The 23,322-nt window shown below is 37.9% G+C and overlaps 1 protein-coding gene across 1 annotated transcript; it reads right to left on the bottom strand.

The window, feature by feature from the left end:
• Window positions 1–248: 248 nt before the first annotated feature.
• CTR9 (CTR9 homolog, Paf1/RNA polymerase II complex component) lies at window positions 249–23,230 on the bottom strand. The gene is made up of 25 exons (XM_052811377.1): window positions 23,090–23,230; window positions 20,835–20,933; window positions 19,978–20,217; window positions 19,397–19,514; window positions 18,646–18,735; window positions 17,199–17,347; window positions 14,525–14,632; window positions 13,964–14,071; window positions 13,607–13,843; window positions 11,665–11,754; window positions 11,433–11,561; window positions 11,145–11,328; window positions 10,007–10,095; window positions 9,561–9,746; window positions 9,298–9,385; window positions 8,900–9,048; window positions 6,735–6,851; window positions 6,413–6,558; window positions 4,836–4,907; window positions 3,507–3,642; window positions 2,812–2,958; window positions 2,232–2,389; window positions 1,855–1,951; window positions 1,396–1,508; window positions 249–1,131 (listed from the first exon to the last, which is right to left on the bottom strand). The coding sequence occupies exons 1-25, from the start codon at window positions 23,132–23,134 to the stop codon at window positions 723–725; spliced, it is 3,504 nt and encodes a 1,167-aa protein (XP_052667337.1). The 5' UTR covers window positions 23,135–23,230; the 3' UTR covers window positions 249–722.
• Between the last annotated feature and the right edge of the window lie 92 nt (window positions 23,231–23,322).

The raw sequence follows: 23,322 nt of genomic DNA, 5'->3' as shown, positions 1-23,322 counted from the left end.
GCTTATACCTTTTACAGGGTAAAATAAATCACTCCAAGCAAATAAGCAGCAACAGTTTATTGTGACACTGGCAACTTTACCTTTCTCAAGTAATACGGAGTTCTCTAAACTTCTTTTTTTTACCTGCCAATTTAAATATTTCATCTATGTCTACTTTATAAAATTTCTTTAATATTTGCATCTTTTCAACTGATTCAACACAAAAACAGAAGCAAAAGAACAAACTCTTGGAAACATAAGGAGCTGCATCATGGCAAATGTATTCTTTAATAGAAAGTAAGAAAAACCTCCCTACTGACCTTTATTCAGAATGAGGAAAAAGATAAATATCCACAGCTCTTTGTTCCATTTGGTAGGATTTTAAGATCCATCTATGCATGTATAAGCACAGAACACACAGTTTTAGCCACACTGGAACCACCTAAACAGAGATTTTATGTTCCATAGGTTTTACATGCATTCCATCCTTGGTGCGCTGATTATAGTACAGGGATTCTGTTCTTCCTCTACAGCAGTTTCAATTTAAGAATACACCATAAGCCAACTTAGAGAAACATCCACTAGTTGCTAACAGAAAGAATCACAGGAAGGTCTCACAACAGTTTACTAAAACATTAAGGTTTTTTTTTTAAATCACAGTTTTCAAATATAAAAATTGGATTTTCCCTATAACTGAAACATATTTACATGAACTTTTTAAAAAGATGGTCTGTAATTTAGATCTAATCACTGTCATCTGAACCACCTTCAGACCCCTCATCGTTGGATCCTTCTGGTTCAGATTCATTACCAGATCCTCTGCCAGAACCCTCGTTGTCAGATCCTCTCTCAGAATCTCTGTCTGAATCAGCACTGCGAGAAGCTGGGCGAGATTCGTTTTCTGAACCACCAGAACGACTTCTCCCCGACTGTACAGACTCATTGTCAGACTGCTCCGAATCTGATCGCCTCCTTTTTCTAGCCGACCTGTCACTGTCAGAATCTTCCTCAGATGGGTGGACACTGGACCTCCTTGGACTACCTGCCTCGCTACCAGATTTGTTTCTGTTATCAGAATCACTATCAGAAACAATGCGTTTACTGTGCTGATGCTCCCCATCATCTGAATCACTGTTGCTATTCCTAGCATGTCTGTAGGGAAAAGAAAACAAAAATGAGTATTAAAAGATACTATCCTTAGCTTAAAAATAAAATAAGACACCAGGATTTGAGTAATGCTAGTCTTATCAGAATGAGAAGAATGAGTGGAATTAATTTGCACTGGAAAGTGATGTTGTGAGTACAATGGAAGGCTTCTCATTATCTTCGCATTATCTCATTCTTATTAACACTGCAGTTTCTCTTGAAAGCATGCTTTGAAACTTTAGTACATACAAAGTTAATTAAGGTTCTTACCCGTCATCAGCAATTTTGAGTTTATCCTCATCAGAGGAATCATCACTTGATGAAATGATGGCTTTTGATTTGATCTTTCCTTTCATTGAAGGAGGCAGACGTTCTGGTTTGGGCTGTACAGGGTGGCGGGGGAAAAAAAAAAAAAAAAAAAAAAAGGGTTGCTTGTTCATGTGGCTGGTTAAAGCATAGTGCCCAACTGTAGAAACATATTCAGAAAACCAGACAAGCTTTTAAAAAAAATTTCCATTTGCTATCACTTAATGCTAGATGGCTTGGGAAATATCCTTTTCATCCTTGAAGCAGCAATAGCAACAGGGGAGGATAAAAATAAGCTCAAAGGCAGTTTGCTACAAGAAGTTTTGTTGTAATTTTCAACATTAATAAATATCTCGACTAGGGTAATGCTGAATTCCAAATGCGTATTTAGAAAGTGATGCAGTTATTCGGGGTTTAACTTACAGCCTTCTTTTTCTCTGCTTTGGGTGGACGTCTTTTTTTAGGTCTTGGACCATTTTCATGCTCTTCATCATCACTCCCCTCATCTGCCTTCTGGGGTCTTAAACAGAAACATATTTTATATTATGTAAAGCATAACAAAAAAACCTTAACACGTGCAAAAATAGCAGTCTCAAGAAATGTCCAGTTTATCAAGTGTGACTCATAGTTCTTTTGCAGAGTGGCTGTGTAAGTCTTATGATGTGCATGTGTAAATAAAAATTAATCATGTGACCTCTTGACAACGGCTCATTTTTTAAACCGTTATGAAAGACTGCAGAAGAATATACTTAAGAGCCATACTATTTCTCAGGGAAGTCTAACATTAAAGGATCAGTTACCTCCTCCTCTTCTTCTTCTTTCTCTCACCCTCCTCTTCTTCCCCGTCTTGTTCACTACCACTGCCCTTCCTCTTCTTTTTCTTTCTAGACATGGGCAGATCTTCATCACTGTCATCATTGACAAACTCATCAAACTCCCCTGCTCCTTTTTTGGAACGCTGCAATAAATAAAAGCCCCACAATATAGACTATTATTCACCTTCTAATTAAAAACCTACCAGAAAACAATTCATAATAGAAACTTTATCTGAAGACGTTTTCAAAGATATGAAAACACGGACCTTCTTGTGCCAACCTTCCCATAACCTCTAGATTGGTATCATTTAGAAAGTGATTCCAAATTTGCACATAATAAAATAATCTTCTTCTGTTATTTTCACAGCTTGAATAGAACAGATTTTGGCAATGCCACCGTGCTTGGAACTTTTAAGTATTATCTTCCAATTTTTACATTTGGGTATTAAACCTGTGCAATTTCACTCAGTGGAGCCTAGGAGCTTGAAATTAAAAACCTGTACTACTGCAAGAGACCATGTATCGAAAGGGGAAATGGAGATTAAAAAAAAAAATTCTGTTCTACCCTGCCTCCACCACCACCACGTTTCTTTTCTTTTGATCCTTCTACTTCACCAGTGAACATCAGAATATTCTTGGTTTTCTCCACATATTGAGCTCTTTGTTCCAGAAGTTTCTTCTGTTCTTCTTTTTCTCTTAGACGCTTCTCTTCCTGAAACAGAGAGAAAATTAACCATTACTATTGTATTTGCAGCATCACAGTGATTATAATCACAGGCATATAAATTATTTGCTGACAAGAAACAGGAAAATTGACTTTTGACAGTCTATGTCATAGCAGAAGGTCCACATGGAAAAAAAAAAAGGAAAAAAAAAATATTCTACAAACCTATGCTGGAGTAGGCAAAAGTCCAAAAGAACTGTTGCACCAAGTGCTTCCTCATCCAGCCTGTCAGTACAGAAATTTGATGGCAGACCTTCCGGGCCACCAATTTGATTTCATTACAAAAATAAAATAATAATAAAAAAAAAATCTATTTCTGAGGCTATATGGAAGAAAGAAGGAGTATCACCTGTTACCTACAACATTTTCTGCTAGCACTTACTATAACTAAGAAAAATAGCTACTAGATGTTTTATTAGTAACACCAGGTACCACCACAGAGCAACAGGAGCATATATATTGTTGATATGTATACTTTTTAAAAATAAAGTATACTTTTAAAAAAATATAGTATACAGAATGCAACAGAATAAAACCTGTTCTTTAAGTAGTTTTTGGCGAAGCAGCTCCTTTTCTTGCTCTTGCTTTGCACGCAGCTCCCTCTCTTCTTCATCCTGCTTGCGTGCCCGAGCCACATGATACTGGGCTTGACTCAGTAAGTCAGAGCATTGCCTGTAACATGCAATGTTTTCAAGTAAAGGAAGGTGGCAGACACATACTACAAGAACAAACAGTTTTATAAAGGGCATGTATCACACTATGTTCATATCACCGACGAAGGAAAAAAAAGCTACTTGAAATAGCACAATAGAAGAGTAGAGTAGTACAGATTTTTGAGTAAACTAAGTCACTTTCTAGTAAGCTCATTTATCTTGCAGTATAGAATTTCAGAACATATTGCTTCACACTTAAAATTTAGCCAATTCATATACAAAAAACCCCACATGAACATACAAAGAATCATCCCAACTAATTTGGGCAGCTTCAGAAGTATGGTTAATAAGAACTTATATTTAATCACAACCTACTAGCAAACCTAATCAGAAAGGTAGGTACAAATTCTATCTTAAAAAACCCAGTTGTGTAAGAGTTAAGGTTGCATGAAGCGTTCAAGTCTCATGAAAAACTAAAGCAAGGCGCTTTCAATACCCTCTTAGCTAATGTTACAATGACATTTCTTTTAATATTAAAATTTTCTCTGTACAAAGTGCTTTAACCATACATTTAAGATGTACAGTGCATGATGGCCAATGGATGTTACTTGTATATGGCTACAAAAATCTTAGAAGAACATGCCATAAATGAAACACAGGGCATACTGAGTGAAAACCTGAGAAATAAGTTTACAAGGAAACCGATTTGAATAGGCTTGTGTACAAGCTCATTACCCTGAACAAAAATTAAAGCAGACTAGACTCTGCAAAACAGAAGTTTTTCATATTTCCATAACTGACCCATGCTATTCACCCATGAACTACCTCAAAAAATCTCCATGAAAGCAAAACCTGTTGGATTATGTTTAAAGTCAAAACAGTGAGAGCTAGAGATGTTTAAATAAGTGTCACTGCACTCTCACTGATGGAAAATTTACCATTAAAACAGCTGAAGTTTTGCAGGCTCCAGCTAATGGCAGACACCACATGTTGAGAGTTTTAGACTACACAAAAAAATGTCAGAAAGCAAGGACAGGAAAAGAAAGAAACAGTAACAGGGAGTAACCCTTCACTTGTATTTCTACTGTTCTAAGACATTGTCAGTTGAAATTTTGGAATCCAGTTTTAGTATGAAAAAACAAGACAAAAATATTCCACTTGGTATCTGAATGAAGGATTTGTTTGTGGTTTTGGTTGTTTGGGTTTTTTTACCTGGCTTCAGTAGCAGCAAGTGCCAAGTCAAACCTCATCTTATCACCTACTTTACTCAAGTAACTGAAGTACCTGGAGGAAAAAACAACAAACCAAACTAAGCAAATATGGCATTACTTACATATTTATTATAATTTTGCCTTAAAACAGAGCATTTGCTCCTGAATTACAATCCTATACAACTCAGCAGATGAGGAAACTTCACCAATTTTCTCTGTGTGCAGCCCCTATTAATACAACAGCATAAAAGTACATTCAGAGTTCTCCAAATTTAAAACTTTCTAAAACCACTCTAGAGCGGAACAAAAACTCAGAAAATTCTAAAGAGAGTTCTAAGATTTCATTTACTGGCTCCTAGCAATAAGTACATTGCTGACCCCAGTAGATTTATTCCGTATCTGACACAGCTTAAGTGCCTGAAACCAGCATAAGAAAAGGAAGGAAAACTTATTTTTTAAAAATCCTTCCAGAAAAGCCTCTTTAAACCTAGTTGACAGGCCTTTGCAAATACAACAAACCTTCAAGTAAATGGGTAAGCTATGATGATCAGAGTTTCGATAACAGCTTCTCCAATTCATTTAAAGGAAAACAACTTTCTAACTTTCAAGGTTGCCACAGTTTCTTCCCATATTCCATCAGAAACATTTTAAATGAAGTGCGCTAGACTGAACTCAAATTCTTGTGCATACGAAGAAAGTAATTCCTTGCTCAAGTTTCAGATTATGGAAAATATTTTCTAAAGTGTGATAGATATCTGAATTTTTAGTTAATGTAAATTAGAATTTGTGTTCAAATGTTTAGTTTGCATTACATAAAGCACTAGAATTGTGAAATGCTTGCTAGTATGAAAGGCTTGCTTTAGTTGACAAAATTACTGAAAGGCAACATCCATCCTCAACATAACAGCAGAGCTAGGAATGCATAAAGCAAGCACCAGCTACACCAGCAATACCTAGGAGCAGAATAAATGGTTGAAAGATTTCAGTTCAAAGATGGTGACAACTGGATGAGATTAATCACACTGTTTTCTGCCCAGATTTTTTTTTTTTTTTTTTTTTTTTTGAGAGAACTAAAAGATCTCAAACGCACTTAAGAAACTGCTTCTGTTCTTAAGCTATTAGGGTACTTAGGCTTTACTTGCCAACAGTAGGGCGAAATTGGTTTTCAAGGACCACCAGTCATTAACTATGCTTATATAATATAAATAGATTTGCTTTTAAGCCTTTTAAGTTGTTTTGAAAGAAATAATCCAAAAAAGTATTAAATTCATAGAATAAATTTCAACATTTTTTTCAACTATGCTCTTCCAGGAAGAAGTGCATCTTGGTCATAGTAATACAAAACCCTTTGAGAAACACTATTGGCCACCTGGCCAAACAAAACTGGCTCTGGAGCAAAGTCTGAATATGTAGTTTTGTCAGGCCCAATCTTTGTTTTCCTAGTAGAAACTCTAGAATTATATTCAGTGCTTCATAGGATACGATTGGTCTTCTAACCAGATTTGTGAGCTATACTGCAAATTTACTGTAAGGTAACAACAAAACAGATTATAATGAGTAGAAATAAGTCGTCTTTACCTGTGGGCTAGCTCCAATTCTTTCACAGCGTTAAGCACCTCCTTTAGATTGCTTTTTTCATCTTTCAGGACAGAGGTAGCTAGTCTTTGTAGCACTAAAGCCACATTAAACATAAGGACTGTATCACTTGGCGCTACATGCCTGGCCTGTAAATAATAAGCATGTTTTTAAGGTATGCTATGTGATACAGAGGTATACTGAAGTGACATACAGAGAATAAGCACTATTATTTCAATCTCAGACTACTGAATTTAAAGAGACACAAACATGCATCAACTTACAGTAATTTTATTCTGTGATATACGATGTTTTATATTCATACCTTTAACAAAGTTTGTTTGCATTCCTGTAATTTGCCACATTTGAAGAGTGCCCGGGCCAAATATAACAATACTTCAGTATTTTGATGCTTATAGAACTTTCTGAGGCAGTTTTCATACTGAAATGGAAAAAAAAAAAAAAAAAATCAAATTAAGAGGTGACAATGGTTAGTTATTTTGGCTAGCTAACTCCAGCAAATGTTTCTATTCCTAAAAAACATTACTGCTGATATGCCTTCTCTTTTTTAAAGAAGTGTGTCATGCTACATGGATGCTTCCTTTTCACTGATCAGAAAATTCTTTCTGCTATTCCATAGCAAGTACCTGATTTTTCTGGAAACTGGCAGCAGTCCAGGAGGCTCTGTAGGTCTTAAAATACAATAGAATACTTTGCAAGTACCATCTATTGTAACAAAGTCCAACAAACATGACTCATTTTAGGAGCACTCAATTATTCTCTGCAGTATGGGGGAGAGCTGGGGGGGAATCTATTTTCTTTATTCATACAAGATATTATACAAGTTGAAATGTATTTAATGTAGTAATTCCACATATCTGATGCAATTAGTTTTAAAAAAAAAAAAATCCACACCTTTCAGGTAACGTCAAATTTATTCTGTTCACCTAGCTGAATAACTTGGCATACCAAGGGATATCTAGCTGTTCTAAAGTGTAAAAGAAGACTTGTTGCTGTAGGTTTTGTGTGTCTAGATTTAAAGCTTCAAACAGTTATGAAACTTAGTCTTTGGAGTAACCAGCGCCTTTTGTTTGACATACTCTTTTCTCAGAGAATCATTCACCCTTTCTAAACCTCCAAAATAGTAAGAAATACAAAATAATTTTTATTTCCAGCTCAAATACAGAAACTGCCCTGATCTGTAATGCCTGAACTCACTACTCTTGGACCACACTGTGTTGTGAGTGCCCAGTTTTCACTCACCTTTAGTCAAAAGATTCTGTATTTAGCTTAAGTCTTTCTCAGATTTGTATGCTTTATGGTAGAGAACTCACTAGAATAATTGCTGTGGCTGCAGTAGGCTAGGCTATTAAATTCAGTTCATCTCCCTTTGAGTCCAATATTGCGTATTTCAGACTACAGCTTGTACTGACTGCATAGCAGAACCCAGGGAACAATAAAGCACCTCAGTAAATAAACACGTTTCTACTAACAGCTTTACTTAAAATATATTAGCAAATGAGTACAATATTTTTCTGACAAATCAAAAGGTGAAAACATTTTCCCATTGTAATTCACTGCTTTAACAATTGCTAAAATTAGATTTCCATTAGGCTTTTTGTCAATAAAAACAGGTAAGGTGTTAAAAAGACAACAAACCCCATTCAAACACAACAGAATGAATCTGATCGTGTTACCAAAGCTTTGTAACAGTAGTTCCCTGGAGGATAGCAACTACTGAGGTCTTGATCAGGTAAGAAAGGCCCAGTATCTCTTCCTTATAACCATCACAAAAAGCTTCAGGATAGCTCTGAACTAAGTATTTTAGATCCTCACTGTGGACTCAGTCTTAATGAAACATGTTTGTTCTGAGCTTCTGTCCAACATCCACTTTGTTTTTAGCTTACTTGTATGCTTTTGATCAACTGAGTCAGTTTAGTTAGAATAGGTTACTTGGAAGGTAGCTTGCTTGAGCAGGTTGAACTAGATGACCTCAACAGGTTTCTTCTAACATGAGTTACCTTGTAATGTCAACTGTGGTGAAAGAAATCATGGCACAGTCAGCTTGTCAGACAGCTCTGATTATTGTTTATGAAATCATTTGCAAGAACAAAAATAGGAAGTGTTGCTATTAAAAAAAATCTCAGCAGCAAATTGCATTTACTTACTTCAGTAACATCTGAATGTAAATCACAGAGCAACTACAATGACTGAAACCCCTCTGACTAAAAATTAATTCCAAGACCAAAATTATGTTTTAACTCTGCTACCAAAAAAACAAGTGTACAAGTTGGTAGGTGCTTTGTTACCCCTTAGCCACATTTGGCAGTTTGTTTTTAAATCTAGACTTGACAGCCAACAGCATGCTAGAAATAGACCTATAGCTTGTTAAAATATTATTCAGAAACTTTCACAGTTGCTATGACAGCAGAGAAACATCCAGAAGTCATCTAACCCAACATATTATGTAGTTCAATTTAGAGATGTTACCATCTGCACAGCACTGATGTACTGCTTCTGTTCTACGTAGATATGTGCCAAATTTAGCCACACATCACTGATATCTGCTGTTGCCTCTCTCACTTGGGCAAAAACATCACGAGCTTCACGGAAATATCCTTTATGCGCCAAGACAGCTCCTAAGGGGAAAGTAATATGCACAGTGTAAGCTTCCAGGTTGATGTACTATGCACTCCTACCAAAGAAAACAAAGTATTGCCTGAATAAAGTTCCCCATTAAAAACTAAGTGACAAAGCTGCCATATGAAAGCTATTCTTTCCTATGATCTACTACATAGCGTTCAGGCCCCGCAAAAACAATTCTATATTAAAGCATGAAACATAAGAATATCATCACCTCTCAAGGAAAATTAGAGTCTAATATTCACCTATGCCATTAGCAGCATACAAATTCTTTGGATCATTTCTGAGGACTTGCTTGTAGATCGCTAACGCACGGTCTTGATGACGCTTCTCCTGCAGAAAGAAGTATCCCAATTGATCACTCATTTCTATAATGGGGTATTAAAAGATCTACCCATAAGTTTTATGGACTACAAGATGCCAAACAGGCATCAAGAAAAGGCTTTGAGTAAGAGCATACAAAAATTAAATAAATAAAACACACACAGGGCAGACAGACGCCCATTACCTTTTCTCTGTCTCTTGTGGGTTGATGTAGAGTCTGCAGCCAGACGTTGCCAAGAGCCAGCATGGAATAAGTATCATTTTGTGTGGAAGGCTGTTTCAATATTCTTTCAAATTTCTTCTGTCCTGGACCCCACTCTTGTTTAGCCAAATGAAGATTACCAATCAGAGACCAAGCATCTGGATGGTCCTAAATGAAAATTCACTGTAAGTTGCAAAAGCATCATTTTCCCTTGCAAGGTTACTTTTTCAAGTATAAAATACTGTTTTTTCTTAAATAGAATTCCATATTAAAAAAACCCCAACAAACAAAACACACAGAGAGCAGATTACAGTAGTTCTCTCTTCTTCACCTAGTTTATCTGAACAAAGAAAATAAAAATGCAACAAAAGGAAAATAAAATTTTAAGTTAAGGTGGTATTTCAAGTGTTTTAACTTGGGTTACAAACCTGATTTATCTGAAGTGCTTCTTTAAACCAATCAGAAGCCTCATAAAAATTTCCTTTATCCCTAGCCATAGCTCCCAAGCGCAAGTAGCCTAAGAATAAAAATAGAAAATACAATAAAATAAAATAAAAAAAAAATCAGGAAACAGGTTAAAGTCATCTCAAACAAAGAAAATATTGGCCATGCATGAATTTCAAAAGCAATCTTTTTCTTGATCTGCTAAGGACAGCAAACATTAAGACACCTTTCATAGTCTATTCACAGTGAGACACACCATGTGAAGAGGAATGTCTCTCCACAATGGTGATACAGAATTGCAGATTTCTAACAGTTAAAGTAATGTAAATGTTTTTAATTGGTTTCATAAGTTAAAGACAATTGAGAAACCTCAAAGAAAGAAGGATACATCAGTTACATAGTTCTCCCTCCACTTTAAACAGCTCTCCCGTCTCTGCAAGCTTTGGGAAAAGTATCAGTTAGCAGGTGACAATGGAAAACAAGCAGGGAAAAGGCTATAGATTAGGCTGGGGCATGCTGTGTGCTGCAGTTTGCTGAGCAAGGGCTACCACCTCGCCTTTGCAGCAAATATCACAGGTCAGCTACTTAGGGGCAAGAGGAAGAGCAGAGTGAGGAGAAAAAACAGGATGTGCCATAGAAGCTGTGCTAACACCCTCAACAGCCCTTCTTCCCTGGAGGAAGGCCAAGACCCAAGATAAAGTGATTCTCCCAAAGGGTGTCTATTTCCACCCACATAGAGTTGCAGAGCCTGGGCATATCAAGTGGATGGCCTTAATTGCACCCAAGTGCTGAGGTGCTTAGGCTTTGGTGGGAGTGGAGAGCAAGGGAGCAAAGGCATGCAAGTCTACATAAGCTAATTTTGCTAGATTTTTTAGTACAGTATGATTTACCAATAATTAGAAGGCTTAAAGCTGGAGATTGGACTATAAGGATGATGCAGGCCTTAAAAAAAAAAAAAAAAAAAAAAAAAGAGTAGGGAAAATAGCAGGTAGGTAAGCAGGCCCCAAAACTACTATGAAAAGAAGTGAAGAGAGATATAAGGAGACCAGAAAACACTGTAAACGGGAAGATTTTTGGTATTATAAGGAGGACTGTGGAACTAAAATACCAAATGTTTCTTACAATCAACGTAATTAGGATGTTCTCTTAAAATGTTTTTATAGAGCTTTTCCGCTTCATGAAATTCACACATCGCCTCATATAGTCTGGCAAGGTTATAGGACGTTGTTACAGAGATAGCATTGTAATAATGCTCATCATGTTCAGCTTCTGCTTTTGCACGATCCAGTGATGCCAAAAAATATTTCTAAAGTATAAAAAGAAAAAAGGAATAAAGCACTCCAGAATATTCTTAAAGGAAAACTTCTGGGTGATCAAGAAACTCAATTCAAACTTTGAGTAATTACATACCTTCGCTTCTCCTAGGTTTCCCAGCCTGAAGTGCAGGGCACCCACGTTATTCAAAATCTCTGGTGGGACATCGGCCTGTACTTTCTCTTGCAGAATGCGTGTGGCTGTACCGTAGGCTGACAGTGCACCCTTTACAAAGAAAGAGAAAGTGGATGAAAGAAGTAAGAGAATGAGCTCTATATGCTCTTATGAAAAGTACACACATAATTCACCAAGCGTATATTAATAATACCTGTATATCAGTCTGTTCTAGAATTTGGGCTAGCTCAATCCATGCCTCTACATCATCAGGATATTGTTCTGTGACTTTCTTCAGATGCCCCTGAAAAAGAGCAGAAAATAATTATGCCTCATTGTGGACACACACTGTTTAAAAAATATATAAATAAAATCAAAGAGTGAAGGTATTAACCTTAACACTAGAAAGCTATACTGTACTGCAAAACAAAACATCCTAAACATCTGCACAATTTAGTCACCATAAAATGGCGTTAGTTTCCTTCCTTCATAATTGTATTTTTCTGTAGAACGTAACACCTGCTTAAAGTCCTAGAGAAGCAGAAACTATTACACCAACATGAGAAGCTAGAAAAGTGATGTCTAACAGTTTTTGCATTTACTTACCCAACATTAGATTTAAAACCCCTTTCATTTAAGGGTTCCTTCCAGATAGGCTAAGACAAGTGTCTTCTGGAAATCACTAGCTAACTTACCATCTTCAGAGACTTTTAACATATATTGGAAGAATTCTGTCCTTTTCATAGTACCAAATACAAATGTGAGGCTAGGATCCTCTAAATTCCTGGACTTGCTTTAGTCAGAACCCCGTAGGAGTCTCAGTTCTGTCCAGAAGCTATGTGTATTGGGTTTGTGTGGCAAGGTTTTGGTAGCAGGGGGGTTACAGCAGTGGCTTCTGGGAGAAGCTGCTAGAAGCCTTCACTATGTCCGACAGAGTCAATGCCAGCTGGCTCCAAGATGGACCCGCCACTGGCCAAGGCTGAGCCAATCAGCGACAGTGGTAGCGCCTATGTGATAACATATTTAAGAAGGGGAAAAAAAAAAAGTTGCGGCGGCACAGAAATGGAGAGAGGAGTGAGAACATGTACAAGAAACAACCCTGCAGATCCCAAGGTCAGTGAAGAAGGAGGGGGAGGAGGTGCTCCAGGTGCCGGAGCAGAGATTCCCCTGCAGCCCACGGGGAAGACCACAGTGAGGCAGGCTGTCCCCTTGCAGCCCATGGAGGTCCACGGTGGAGCAGATATCTACCTGCAGCGCATGAAGGACCCCATGCCAGGCCAGGGGGATGCCTGAAGGAGGCTGTGACCCCGTAGGAAGCCCGTGCTGGAGCAGGCTCCTGGCAGGACCTGTGGATCCGTGGAGAGAGGAGCCCACAGAGCGTTTTTCTGGCAGGACTTGTGACCCCGCGGGGTACCCATGCTAGAGCACTGTGCTCCTGGCAGGACCTGTGACCCCACGGGGGACCAACGCTGGAGCAGTTCGTCAAGAACTACAGCCCGTGGGAAGGACCCACATTGTAGAAGCTTGTGGAGGACTGTCTCCCATGGGGGGGATCCCACGCTAGAGCAGGGGAAAAGTGTGAGGAGTCCTGCCCCTGAAGAGGATGAAGCGGCAGAGACGACACGTGATGAACTGATTGTAACCCCCATTCCCCATCCCCCTACACCACACTGGAGGGGAGGAGGTAGAGAATTCGGGAGTGAAGTTGAGCCTAAGAAGGGAGGGGTGGGGGGAAGGTGTTTTAAGATTTGGTTTTATTTCTCATTACCCTACTCTGGTTGATTGGCAATAAATTAAGTTAATTTTCCCTAAGTCAGGTCTATTTTGCCTGTGACAGTAATTGGTTGAGTGATCTCTCCCTGTCCTTACCTCAATCCATGAACCTTTTGTTGTATTTTCTCTCCCCCGTCCAGCTGAGGAGGGGGAGTGACAGAGCAGCTTTGGTGGGCACCTGGCATCCAGCTAGGGTCAACCCATCACACTGTGACTCTCCACAGTTAGGAGGATCCCTCATGACAGCCAATATTAAATATTCTATACCTACAGCCAAGTAACCCTGAGTTTTGTGCAACTTAAGGCACAGTCTGATTTCGAGTCTGATTTTCAAGTTATACTCTTGTATGTAAAAGTATGATGCTGGCAGAAGCAAAACTCACCTTTGCAATATCCCGTTTCTCTTGGTCTTCTGAAGCCGCATAAAGAGATCCAAGGATTTTCATAGTCTCATAATTATTAGGATAGGCTTTCAAAACTTTTTCAAAGCACTGTGATGCATTCTCTTTGTCCCCTCGATAAATGTACATTTGACCCAATCCAAAAAATGGAAGTACAAAAGAAGATGAGGCAAACTGAGTGGCCTGGTAATAATACTGGAAAGCTTGATCATAATCTTCCTAATTAAAAAGAAGCAAATACAGAACAGGTAGTGTTTACATAAATAAGCTTTGTATGAACATTTATAACACAGATTTTTTAAGTGTAATCTCAAAGAGGGCTTTAAAAAACTGCCTCACCTGTACATGAAAAGACCTAGCCAGCTGATAACAACTCTCTGCCTGCATTGCTTCAACTTCTGTATTATGGAAAGCATGAAGAGCCAAGTGTTGTACTTTACCATAGTCCTGAAAAAAAAGAAGTTAAAGGAAATTTGAAAGCCTTCACATTATTTATGGTCAAGTGATTTATTATTTAAACAAGGACAGCTGGAAAATAGAGAAAAGCTTTAGCCACAGCACCAACTAAATTAATAACAACAGATATAGTTTTAGTGGCTACTGTTCTTTTCTCTAGTGGGGGGGGGGTGGTGGTGGTGGTGCAGAAAAACCAACAGCAAAACAACAACCTTCAGGACACAAAGGTGACATTGACTTAAGAAATCAGTGTACCTTCTCTTGGCTTTCTTGAGAAAGGTTTATACAAAATTTAAGTCAAAAACTTTACACTTGTCCATCTAGATTAACAGTTCCATATTAGGCACCACTTAGCCTGATGAAATGAGATTGAATCTAACACTGGAATCCTTGCTGTTCAGAGGTTATCAAGTATTTAACTGTAAAGTTCCACAGACCTCTTACCTTCTTGAAGAAGAAGTGATTAGCCAAGTGATTCAACACCATTGGATTACTGGGATCAATTGTATAAGCCCTAGAGAGGAGCTGAACACCATTCTTGATGGAATCAGCCTAAATGAAACATTGACAGGTATCAGCAGCATCTCAATAGCTGTATCTTATTAACATCTTCAAAACTATTCTTCAGTCTAGGGTGCTGCAGGAACTCTGACAAAACCTTGCTGGGCTCACAGAAAAGAGTAAATTCAGCTACTAGCTTATCTCCCTGCAGCATACAGATGGAAAATGGGAAATGAAGCCACCAAACAGGGATGGAAAAAAGCAGATCAGGACTTTCTAGGAAAAAAAAGAAAACAACTTAGTCTTGGTGTCCTTTGACATTTCACACTCACACCCCGATAGCCTTCCTTCTACTGTTCAATGTCCCCAGTTCCTGTTTGGTTTAGGTTTCAACATTTTACACAATTCATTCAACAGCAAAATGAAAACATTCTCCTGTTCAAATTCTAAACAGGAACTTCCAATGTTGAATTAAGAGCTACCAGAACTTTAGTTCTAATTAAAGAAATGGTAAAAGTTTGCTGTGTTTACATAGGGATATCATTATATCAACTTACTCTTTTCTTTACAGCTTAAAGAAAGTTTTCCATGGGTACAAATTTGACTTACCTACAAGTTCAAATCCATAACTGATAAAATAATTGCTATTTATTTGGGACATCCCTGAGATCCCTATCACAAGCACATCAACTTAAATCTGTATTTACTTCTGAACAGAAACACCAAAAATGGTATCTAGTAATCATGTAACATTTGTGCTTTACTTTGCAATAATTAGCAGCAGAAAGCTATCTTATTGAACAGATTAGGTTTTATAAGTTGAGACATAAGATAAAGTCCAATAGGCAGCTAAAAAACATTAATTTCAGTTTGAAGAGGCATTATCTTTCCAAACCTAGCATAACAATATACCTTGATTAGGAGATATTGAATCCTTCTTGGTTTAATTTTCAAAGACAAAGAGGTTTTTTTTATAAGCACACTATGTATATGTCTGGGTTCTCCAATAATTTGAGTCTCATATCCAATTTCAACCATAGCCAATAGATGGCTAGAGGTCTCAGAGCTCCTAAGCACTTTCATTAAAGAAAACTAGAGATAAGACAAACCTCAATAAGAACACAGTGTACTCTCAACCCTGATTTGACATCATTACATCTTCTAGGAGAGAGAAACATTAGAAATATCTAAGCACAGAAAAGATGTCAATTAGTAGTTTGCAACTCTGAGAGAATCTTTTCCCCAGAGAAAGTGCTCTCCCTCCCCCATGTCAACTCTTTGATGTTATACTAACTTTGCAGTGCAAGTTGTGAAAACAGTTTGAAGTAAAGCACAGATGATACATTTCTTACAAAGAACAAAAAACGTATTTGAATGCGTCAGCTTTTTATCACAGCTTTTTGAAGCTTAAGATGAGCGGGCTCATCCCTTGACTTTAGTCAAAACACCTTCAGAAAAAAAAGAAAGATACCAGGTTTCATTAGTTTCTCACCCATGGAACTATTTAATAAAATTTGACTTTAGAACATTTTTGGTTGTCTCTGTAGCTTTAGGAAAGAAAACTCTCACGCTCACATTTTTCAGAATTCTTCATGGAAGTCCTAACAGTTATTCTTTTTCCCATGACATAGTAAACTAAGTAATTTTCAGACATTGTATGCTAACAAAAGATCTTTCTAGGGAGCTACATGTTCTACAGATAGTGTAACACTAAATTTCAGCAACATACGATTATGTAACATTTTTTTTTTTTTTAAACACTTAAAGGTCCCATCCTCCACTGATAACTTCCTTCGCATGGATTAACCATCTCAGATCTTATGATCCCAATTAAGCTATATGAGCATACATATTTTCCAAGTGATACAACATCTAGTGAGGTAGGATCACCGCTTTATCGTAGTTTCATCAGCCTAGTTAAAATTTGTTCTTGTCTAATCTTTGGTTTACCACTTGGCATGCATGCCAAGGTAGCCTGAATACAACTTTTACACTTGTTTGAAAGCTTATGCTCCTTAAAGTCCAGGACTAAGCTCCAGGGACTACGTCTTTTACCTTGACCTTCCTGTTAGCATGATGCTCTTTCAAAAAAAAATTCCTGATGCTCTGGAATAGAGCTGCCATTGCAAGTGAGGTCTCCCAAGTATTCGAGGACTTTCAGAGCATCCTGAGTACAAAATGATTTAGTTAACCTTCACAGAGTCACAAATGACTAAGGAAGGCTGGCTATTATACATACTATAACTACTGCTCATTAAAGTAAGATTTTGAAATCCGCACTATGGTTTTTTTTAAGTGATTGGGCATGCATTCACACATCTCACCATGGATTTGTATTATTTTAATTAAAATAGCTAGCACTGGTTTTCTGTACTTAACACCCCTATAAGCAACAGTGTTGATTTTTAGCAATAGAAGGAAGTTACTCAGAATGTGTTGCTCCCATCACAAGTACATATCTATAACATCATTCAATAGTGACACAGACTTAAAACAATTTAACCACAAAAGTTATTACTCCTTTTAAAAACTGGACTACTTTCAAAGGATAAAAAGTCTGCTTTTTCAGATAAGAAGAAAGTAAACTGAGTATGGATTCTTGTTAAGTGAGACTCACCTCTTTATTATTGAGTTCCAGAACAGCCAGTCCAACCAAAGCCCCTACGCATTTTGAATTTAACTCCAGAGCCCTGCTGAATGCTAAACGAGCTTTTTCCAACTTGTTCAGTTTCACAAAGCAGTGGCCCATACCCAATCGAACCTCAGCTAGAGAACAAGATGACACCATTCAGAATCACAAAATTTCAACTTTATGACTTTGTTACATTCTGGACATCAACTAAAGTGAAAGCAGAATTTTTAATACTTCTTTAAAACCTGTGAAGCAATCTAACGATTTGCTGTTTTTAAAGGCAGCCTCCCACACTTGGCAGGAAAACTAACTTTAACAGATTAGTAAGACTTCATTTCTTCATACACCCCAGAACATTGGTCTATATCTCCAAAAGACACCGATACTAAACAAATAAAAAATTGCTTTTATGGAAATGTATTAAAAAAATGATAGAGAAAGGCATTAAAAAAATTGCCAGATGAAACGGCTGGAAATTTCTTAGGCAGGGTAAGTTCACCTGAGACTAGTAGGCCCTCAGAAAACACAGATGAATAAACAAGTTAGCTAGACATTTCTCCTCAAATGATCAACTGATTCACTGCCAACAAAATGCTGCTTATCGTCCTCTAACTTCCGTGATCATGTACAGATGAACTAATAGAGAGAATTCACATCATATCACCCTTTCAGACTGCCTGTGAACTAAGAATACAGAGACATTTATATACAGCAATTTCAAATCTGTGTCTGCGTGAAAAAGGGGAGTGAATGAAAGATGTTTGTTTAAAAGTAAGGCTTGCATTTCTAAATCCACTTTTGCAGCAATGAGTCTTATGCTAAACCAGACGACAGAATACACATCAACTTTGTAATAAATTATTTTTCAGATAGGTTATGGCAATGTATACTACATCTCTCAAGAGACTTTAGAGTATTTATGATCCTAATGCAAATACCCTGAACTAATACCTCTAAATTACATGCACATTTACAGCTGGTACTGATAGCTTAAAATCATACAACACCAGGAAAACTCACATCATGCACTATAGGTAGAATCTTACTTTTCATGTCTTGTTTCATTATTCATGTTAACACATAATTTTCTTAACCCTTATTCCAAGAGCTCATAGATATGTTCTGCAACAGTCTTGAACAGTTCCACCCCTCCCCATACGATTTTAACTTCTCTTACATGAAAATTCTCATTTTCTAATAGCTCTTTAAAAGGTAATAATCAGAAAAAAATGAAAAGTATTTTCTTAAACACAATTTTCTTCAGTTACGGAACACTTCAAGTCATCAAACAGCTGAACTCCTCTATAATGAGGGCTGGGGTTTTTTGACAGATATAGATCACAAAAAGGCCCGTAGGTATTTGAATTAGGAAGACGTGAATTAGTTTGCAAGCACAGCAAATACTTCCACTAGCAAATACTTTCTGTCTTACCTGGGCAACCTGGATTGGTACGCAATGCTTTCTTGTAGTAGGCAAGGGCTCCTCTATAATCTTTCTTGTTGAAAGAAATGCATGCTTTACCTGTTAGAACATACCAGTTACGAATAAATCAGAAACATAAACAAAGCAGTTACAAATCAGCTCATAAGTATTATTTGGTAAACTTGTGCTGTGCCGATTTTCAAAAGTTACAGTTAAAAACTAACTGAAAATTCAGACAACTACAACTTTTATTATCTTTGATGATGTCAAGTGAAAAAGTCAAACATGGGAACACATTAAATTTACATTTTCATGGTTTTCTGCAGAAACTTAATTCTTTCCTGGTCCAGAGGAAAGACACTTACTAAGACTAGATTAATTAGCGAACAAGTTAAAATACTTGTTCAGTATTAGTTGTAATAGTTACAGCCCGCTGACCCCTCACTACTGGTATCTTCACCTTTGACAAAGTATACAGCTTCACTGGCATCATTAGGGACATATAAGTAGTTGGACTGGATGTATGCCCACAGGTCTCAGAAGATGTTAGCTAGCATTATACTTTTTCCTAGCTCTTCCACCTATGTATACTTCCCAAGTTTAAAGTAATCTCTGTCACGTGTTTCTGGTCAAAAGTGCACACTTCTTTATCACATTCTTTCTCTCTACTCACATATGCAACCTCTTCTTAAGCACATAATTCATTCCAAAACTCAACTGGAGAGACCAGGTTTTTACACAAATACCCATAAACTCATACCAAGAAGGGCAGGAATATTATTTGGAGACTGGTTGAGCACAAAGTGGAATTGTGCATCAGCTTGGTCCATCTTATCACCTTCAAGCAGACAAAAGCAGGCTCTTCCCAACAAGTGATTCTAGATAAGGAAAAAAAAAAAAAAAAAAACACAAAAAACCCAATAGATTTATCTTTGTAAAATATGAAGATTAGACTACACAAAGATTAACAGCTATGCTATAATGCTTTCTACGATTAATTTATTTCTCTTACATCAGGAAGAAAAATAAAACAAAAAGGGTCTTTATCATCCACTTCTAAAGTTTACATATTATCAAGCAAAAGAGTAACAACCAATCCTTCCTTCCCAAGCCTCAAAAATTAACTGACATACTTCTATCAGATGTCCCAAGCTAGAGATAATTATTCCTGGTGGCACTGCACACATTTCAGATACTTACAAGTTTTGCTTACATGTACTACACTAACAGACTTTAAAGCCTGAGCAGTTTCTATCTTCCCTTTAGTGAATCAATACTTGTTTTCTTTACAATCTCTGAATAATTTACAAACATGGGTTTTTTAACAGATTTTGGTTTTACCTGATCATACATGATAATTTTGTCAGCCATAGTATACAACAAAGTAGCTTGCGTAATGAGCTCCTTCTTGTTATCTTTGTTCTTCTCCTTTCGAGCCTGCTGTACATAGTATGCTGCCAGAGTATCCAGACATGTCATCTGATCTTTTTCATGGTCTCTATAGTCCAAGTTACCATCTATGCGTGCAGCTTCCAACAGCTTCACAAAATCTTCTGTTTTTCCTTGTTTGTAGTATTCCAGCTATAAAATATACAGTTTTAACTACCCCAGCAAGTACATAACATATCAAGTTGATGCTTTAGGTGTCACACACATTCTTTTTCCAGGATGTAGGGATAAATCAGACATAAATGTAGGGATAATCAGACAAAGCCATTCCGATAGCACCAAATATTTTTCTGTTATCATCCCAACTTAGTATTTTTACATTAAAACACAAGTCTTACAACTATTTATAAGTGAAGAATCAACTGTTTTTCCTCTGAACTTCTTTGACTTTTTGCACATTTCACCATGCTTTCCACAGTACAGATACTGCCCCCTCCTTTTATATGAAGTGCATAATCAAAGGCACAAACAAGGAAAACTATGGATTGAGGAGAAAAAAAACCAAACAAACCCAAAACAATTTAGAAAGCAGGCCTCAAGCAGCATGGTTTCATGAAAAAAGATTAAATTAAAATCTTAATATGCATATGTCGAATCAGAAATATCTGGCCTAGAATCAGTGACTGAAAAACCCCATTAAGTTCCTGTTCAGAATGCAGTTATCCCTGGTCATAAAAGTAAGGAAGTGGAAATCATTATTTGATTATCTGAATGTAATATTCAAATACCCAATTTGTATATCTACTAACCGCTAAGGCAATCCATATGTGCAGTTGAGTGTGTTCCTGTTTCAGTATACTTATAACTTCATCACCCTCAGGTAACTGATCGAAGTCAAGCTCAATAACCTAGAACCAAACAATACAGATTTTCTTTTCACAAAGCATTAACAATGTTATCACTGAGCTCAAAGCAAGCTGGACATTTCAGAGCACAAAATGTAAATAGTTGTTTGTGTTTAAACAAGGTTACAGGCAAAGAAAGAAGTGATAATGTATTGTATTCTGTACAAGACAAAAGTGATAGTCTCTCACAAATATCAGAGGAAAGACAGCCCAGTGTTTTGGATATTAGTCGGGGAAAATAAGCAGAGATGCTAAATCAACTTCTTTCACTATAGACTTCAGGCTTAGAATTTTTACAGTTCAGCTAATAACCAACTTGACTGCACACTGCAGAATTTCTAAAACTTCTCCCACAGATAATACAAAGATCTAGGATACAGTCAAAATCTTCCAAGTAACCAGGTGTCAGAGAATCAATACCTACGACTTATCTCAGAGCCCTGAAATTTTGTAAAGTCATCTTTATGCCCAAGAAAATTAAGAGATTATTGAAGTAGCAAACATCATAAAGAACAGACTAAATTTCTGAATATTAACAACCATCGTCATCATGAGCAAAAGACATCAACGACTTTTCAACACACAAATATTATTTTGCAATTACTATTTTCCCATGTTGATCTACTCCTCTGATGTGGAAAATGAATAAAAAGGAACAGATAGTCCCAAGGTGGGATGTTTGGGAACACAATTTAACTACCTGTTAGTTCACTTGCTACTCAGTCATGCTGCCTTTAATATTAGCCATCTACATTACAATTTAATTTTACAGCAAGGAAGAGGTGCAGTTGATGTACCCATGCTTGTACCCTGACTACCACTGCAGGGACTCTTTCTCTGAAGACTGGATTCGAGCAATCCAGTTTATAAGGGCTTATAGTTTTGACTATGCAAAACTTGAGAGTACCAGCAAAAATATTTCTGCTACTATTGTTAATTTTAGTTTGAGTTTGTCTTGCACAGTACATTCTGTTTGATGGATAACGATGTTTTTGAATTTGGGCAACCCTCATCTACAAACTAAAATAGCAATTAATGAGAAATAGATACTACCAACATAGCAAATAAATACAGAAGTAAAAAAGAGCAGTAAAAAAAAAAAAAAAAGTATTTTATAGCACTTTTTAGTGATCAATTCAGAACTTTGGGATTCAAGCAGTCCTAGCCAGAACTTGAACAGCAGTACCAAGATCAACTATTCATGCTGACACTTCAGACAGAAACTTCTGTCACAGTAAAAAAAGCCCTCCAACATGTAACCTACAGAGAGCTAAGTACATTCGTGAGACTTCAAAACTCAATGGTAGTCGTATGGAAATTTGCTAGAGTATCGATTTATGTTCACAAAAAACATTTTTCAACCTACAAGCAGTATGTTTCAATGCCTTATTTAGCTACGGTATTAATTTAATATCTGCTGTAGAATGATTTAACTTCAAACTTTACAATACCCTGTAAGTTTCCAAATACTTCTCTTAAATCTTTTTAAGCTTGCCTTCTGACAGTCTACCTTAAATAAAGAAAAAGTTAAATAAATTTCTAAACCCACATTGAAATACCCTCACAGAGTGGACCCCACTGCCCAACCTGTGTCTGTATGCTGATTTAGGAACACGCATGCTGTTTACAAATCAGCGCAGTCAGAAAAAGCAGCGTCTAACGAACTAAGGAGAGAGTTTAGCTGGACAAAGCCACCGTCCACAAGCACGAACTAAAGATCAGATCCTGTTCCCAGCAGGGTCTCCGCTCCTGAAACTTGCATGTGCTTGAAGCATACATAGTGGGAGAAGAGGCTGCCCCTTCTTCACAGACGTGTGGTCCGGAAGGACCCCGGACAAGACTGCCTGACTGCTCCCAGCGGCTCTCCTTCACCAGCAAGCCGCTGGGCAAGGGCAGGGAGGTTACGGCTAGCAGAGGGCTGACACCGTTCACCGAGGGGCACCCGCGAAGGCAGCTCTGGGTTTCTTCCCGCAAAGCGATACACCTGTGACCCCAGCAACTCCGCGCAGGGAAGGGAGCGACACTGCCCCTGGAGCCCGGGACAAAATTACCAGAGGAAGCGACAAATGCCCGCGCCCCGGCACGCATCGAACAGCGCACCCCTTCCTTCCCCCACCCCGGGACCAGGCCGCGCCGCCGCCTTCCAGCCCCCGACTCGCCTCATCGGTGTCCCGGAGAGGGATCTCAATAGACCCCCGCGACATGATGGCGATGCCGACGCCGCCGCCGTCCGCCGAGCCGCGAGCACGCAACGGCCGCCCCGCGCGCACTTCCCCTCACTAACACCGACTGACCCGGACGTGCTCTGGCCAAGGGCGGGGAGGCGGCTTGGCTCCGCCCCCGAGGCACAACGAGCCAATCCTAGCGACGCACGAGCTTGGAGGGCCGCCCC

This window comes from Harpia harpyja, chromosome 16 (genome assembly GCF_026419915.1).
Source record: "Harpia harpyja isolate bHarHar1 chromosome 16, bHarHar1 primary haplotype, whole genome shotgun sequence".
NCBI lineage: Eukaryota > Metazoa > Chordata > Aves > Accipitriformes > Accipitridae > Harpia > Harpia harpyja.
The sequence above is the reverse complement of the archived record's forward strand: the minus strand, read 5'-3'. Positions and strand labels throughout refer to the sequence as shown.

What these genes read in the sequence shown, in the direction of transcription:
- CTR9 (XM_052811377.1), bottom strand. Translation starts at nt 23,134, where the DNA reads ATGTCGCGGGGGTCTATTGAGATCCCTCTCCGGGACACCGATGAG. An exon ending in TGGAACTCAATAATAAAGAG is followed by an intron (nt 14,633 to 17,198) that starts GTGAGTCTCACT and finishes TGTTTCATTTAG; the next exon opens with GCTGATTCCATCAAGAATGG. An exon ending in ATCACTTCTTCTTCAAGAAG is followed by an intron (nt 14,072 to 14,524) that starts GTAAGAGGTCTG and finishes CTTTTTTTTCAG; the next exon opens with GACTATGGTAAAGTACAACA.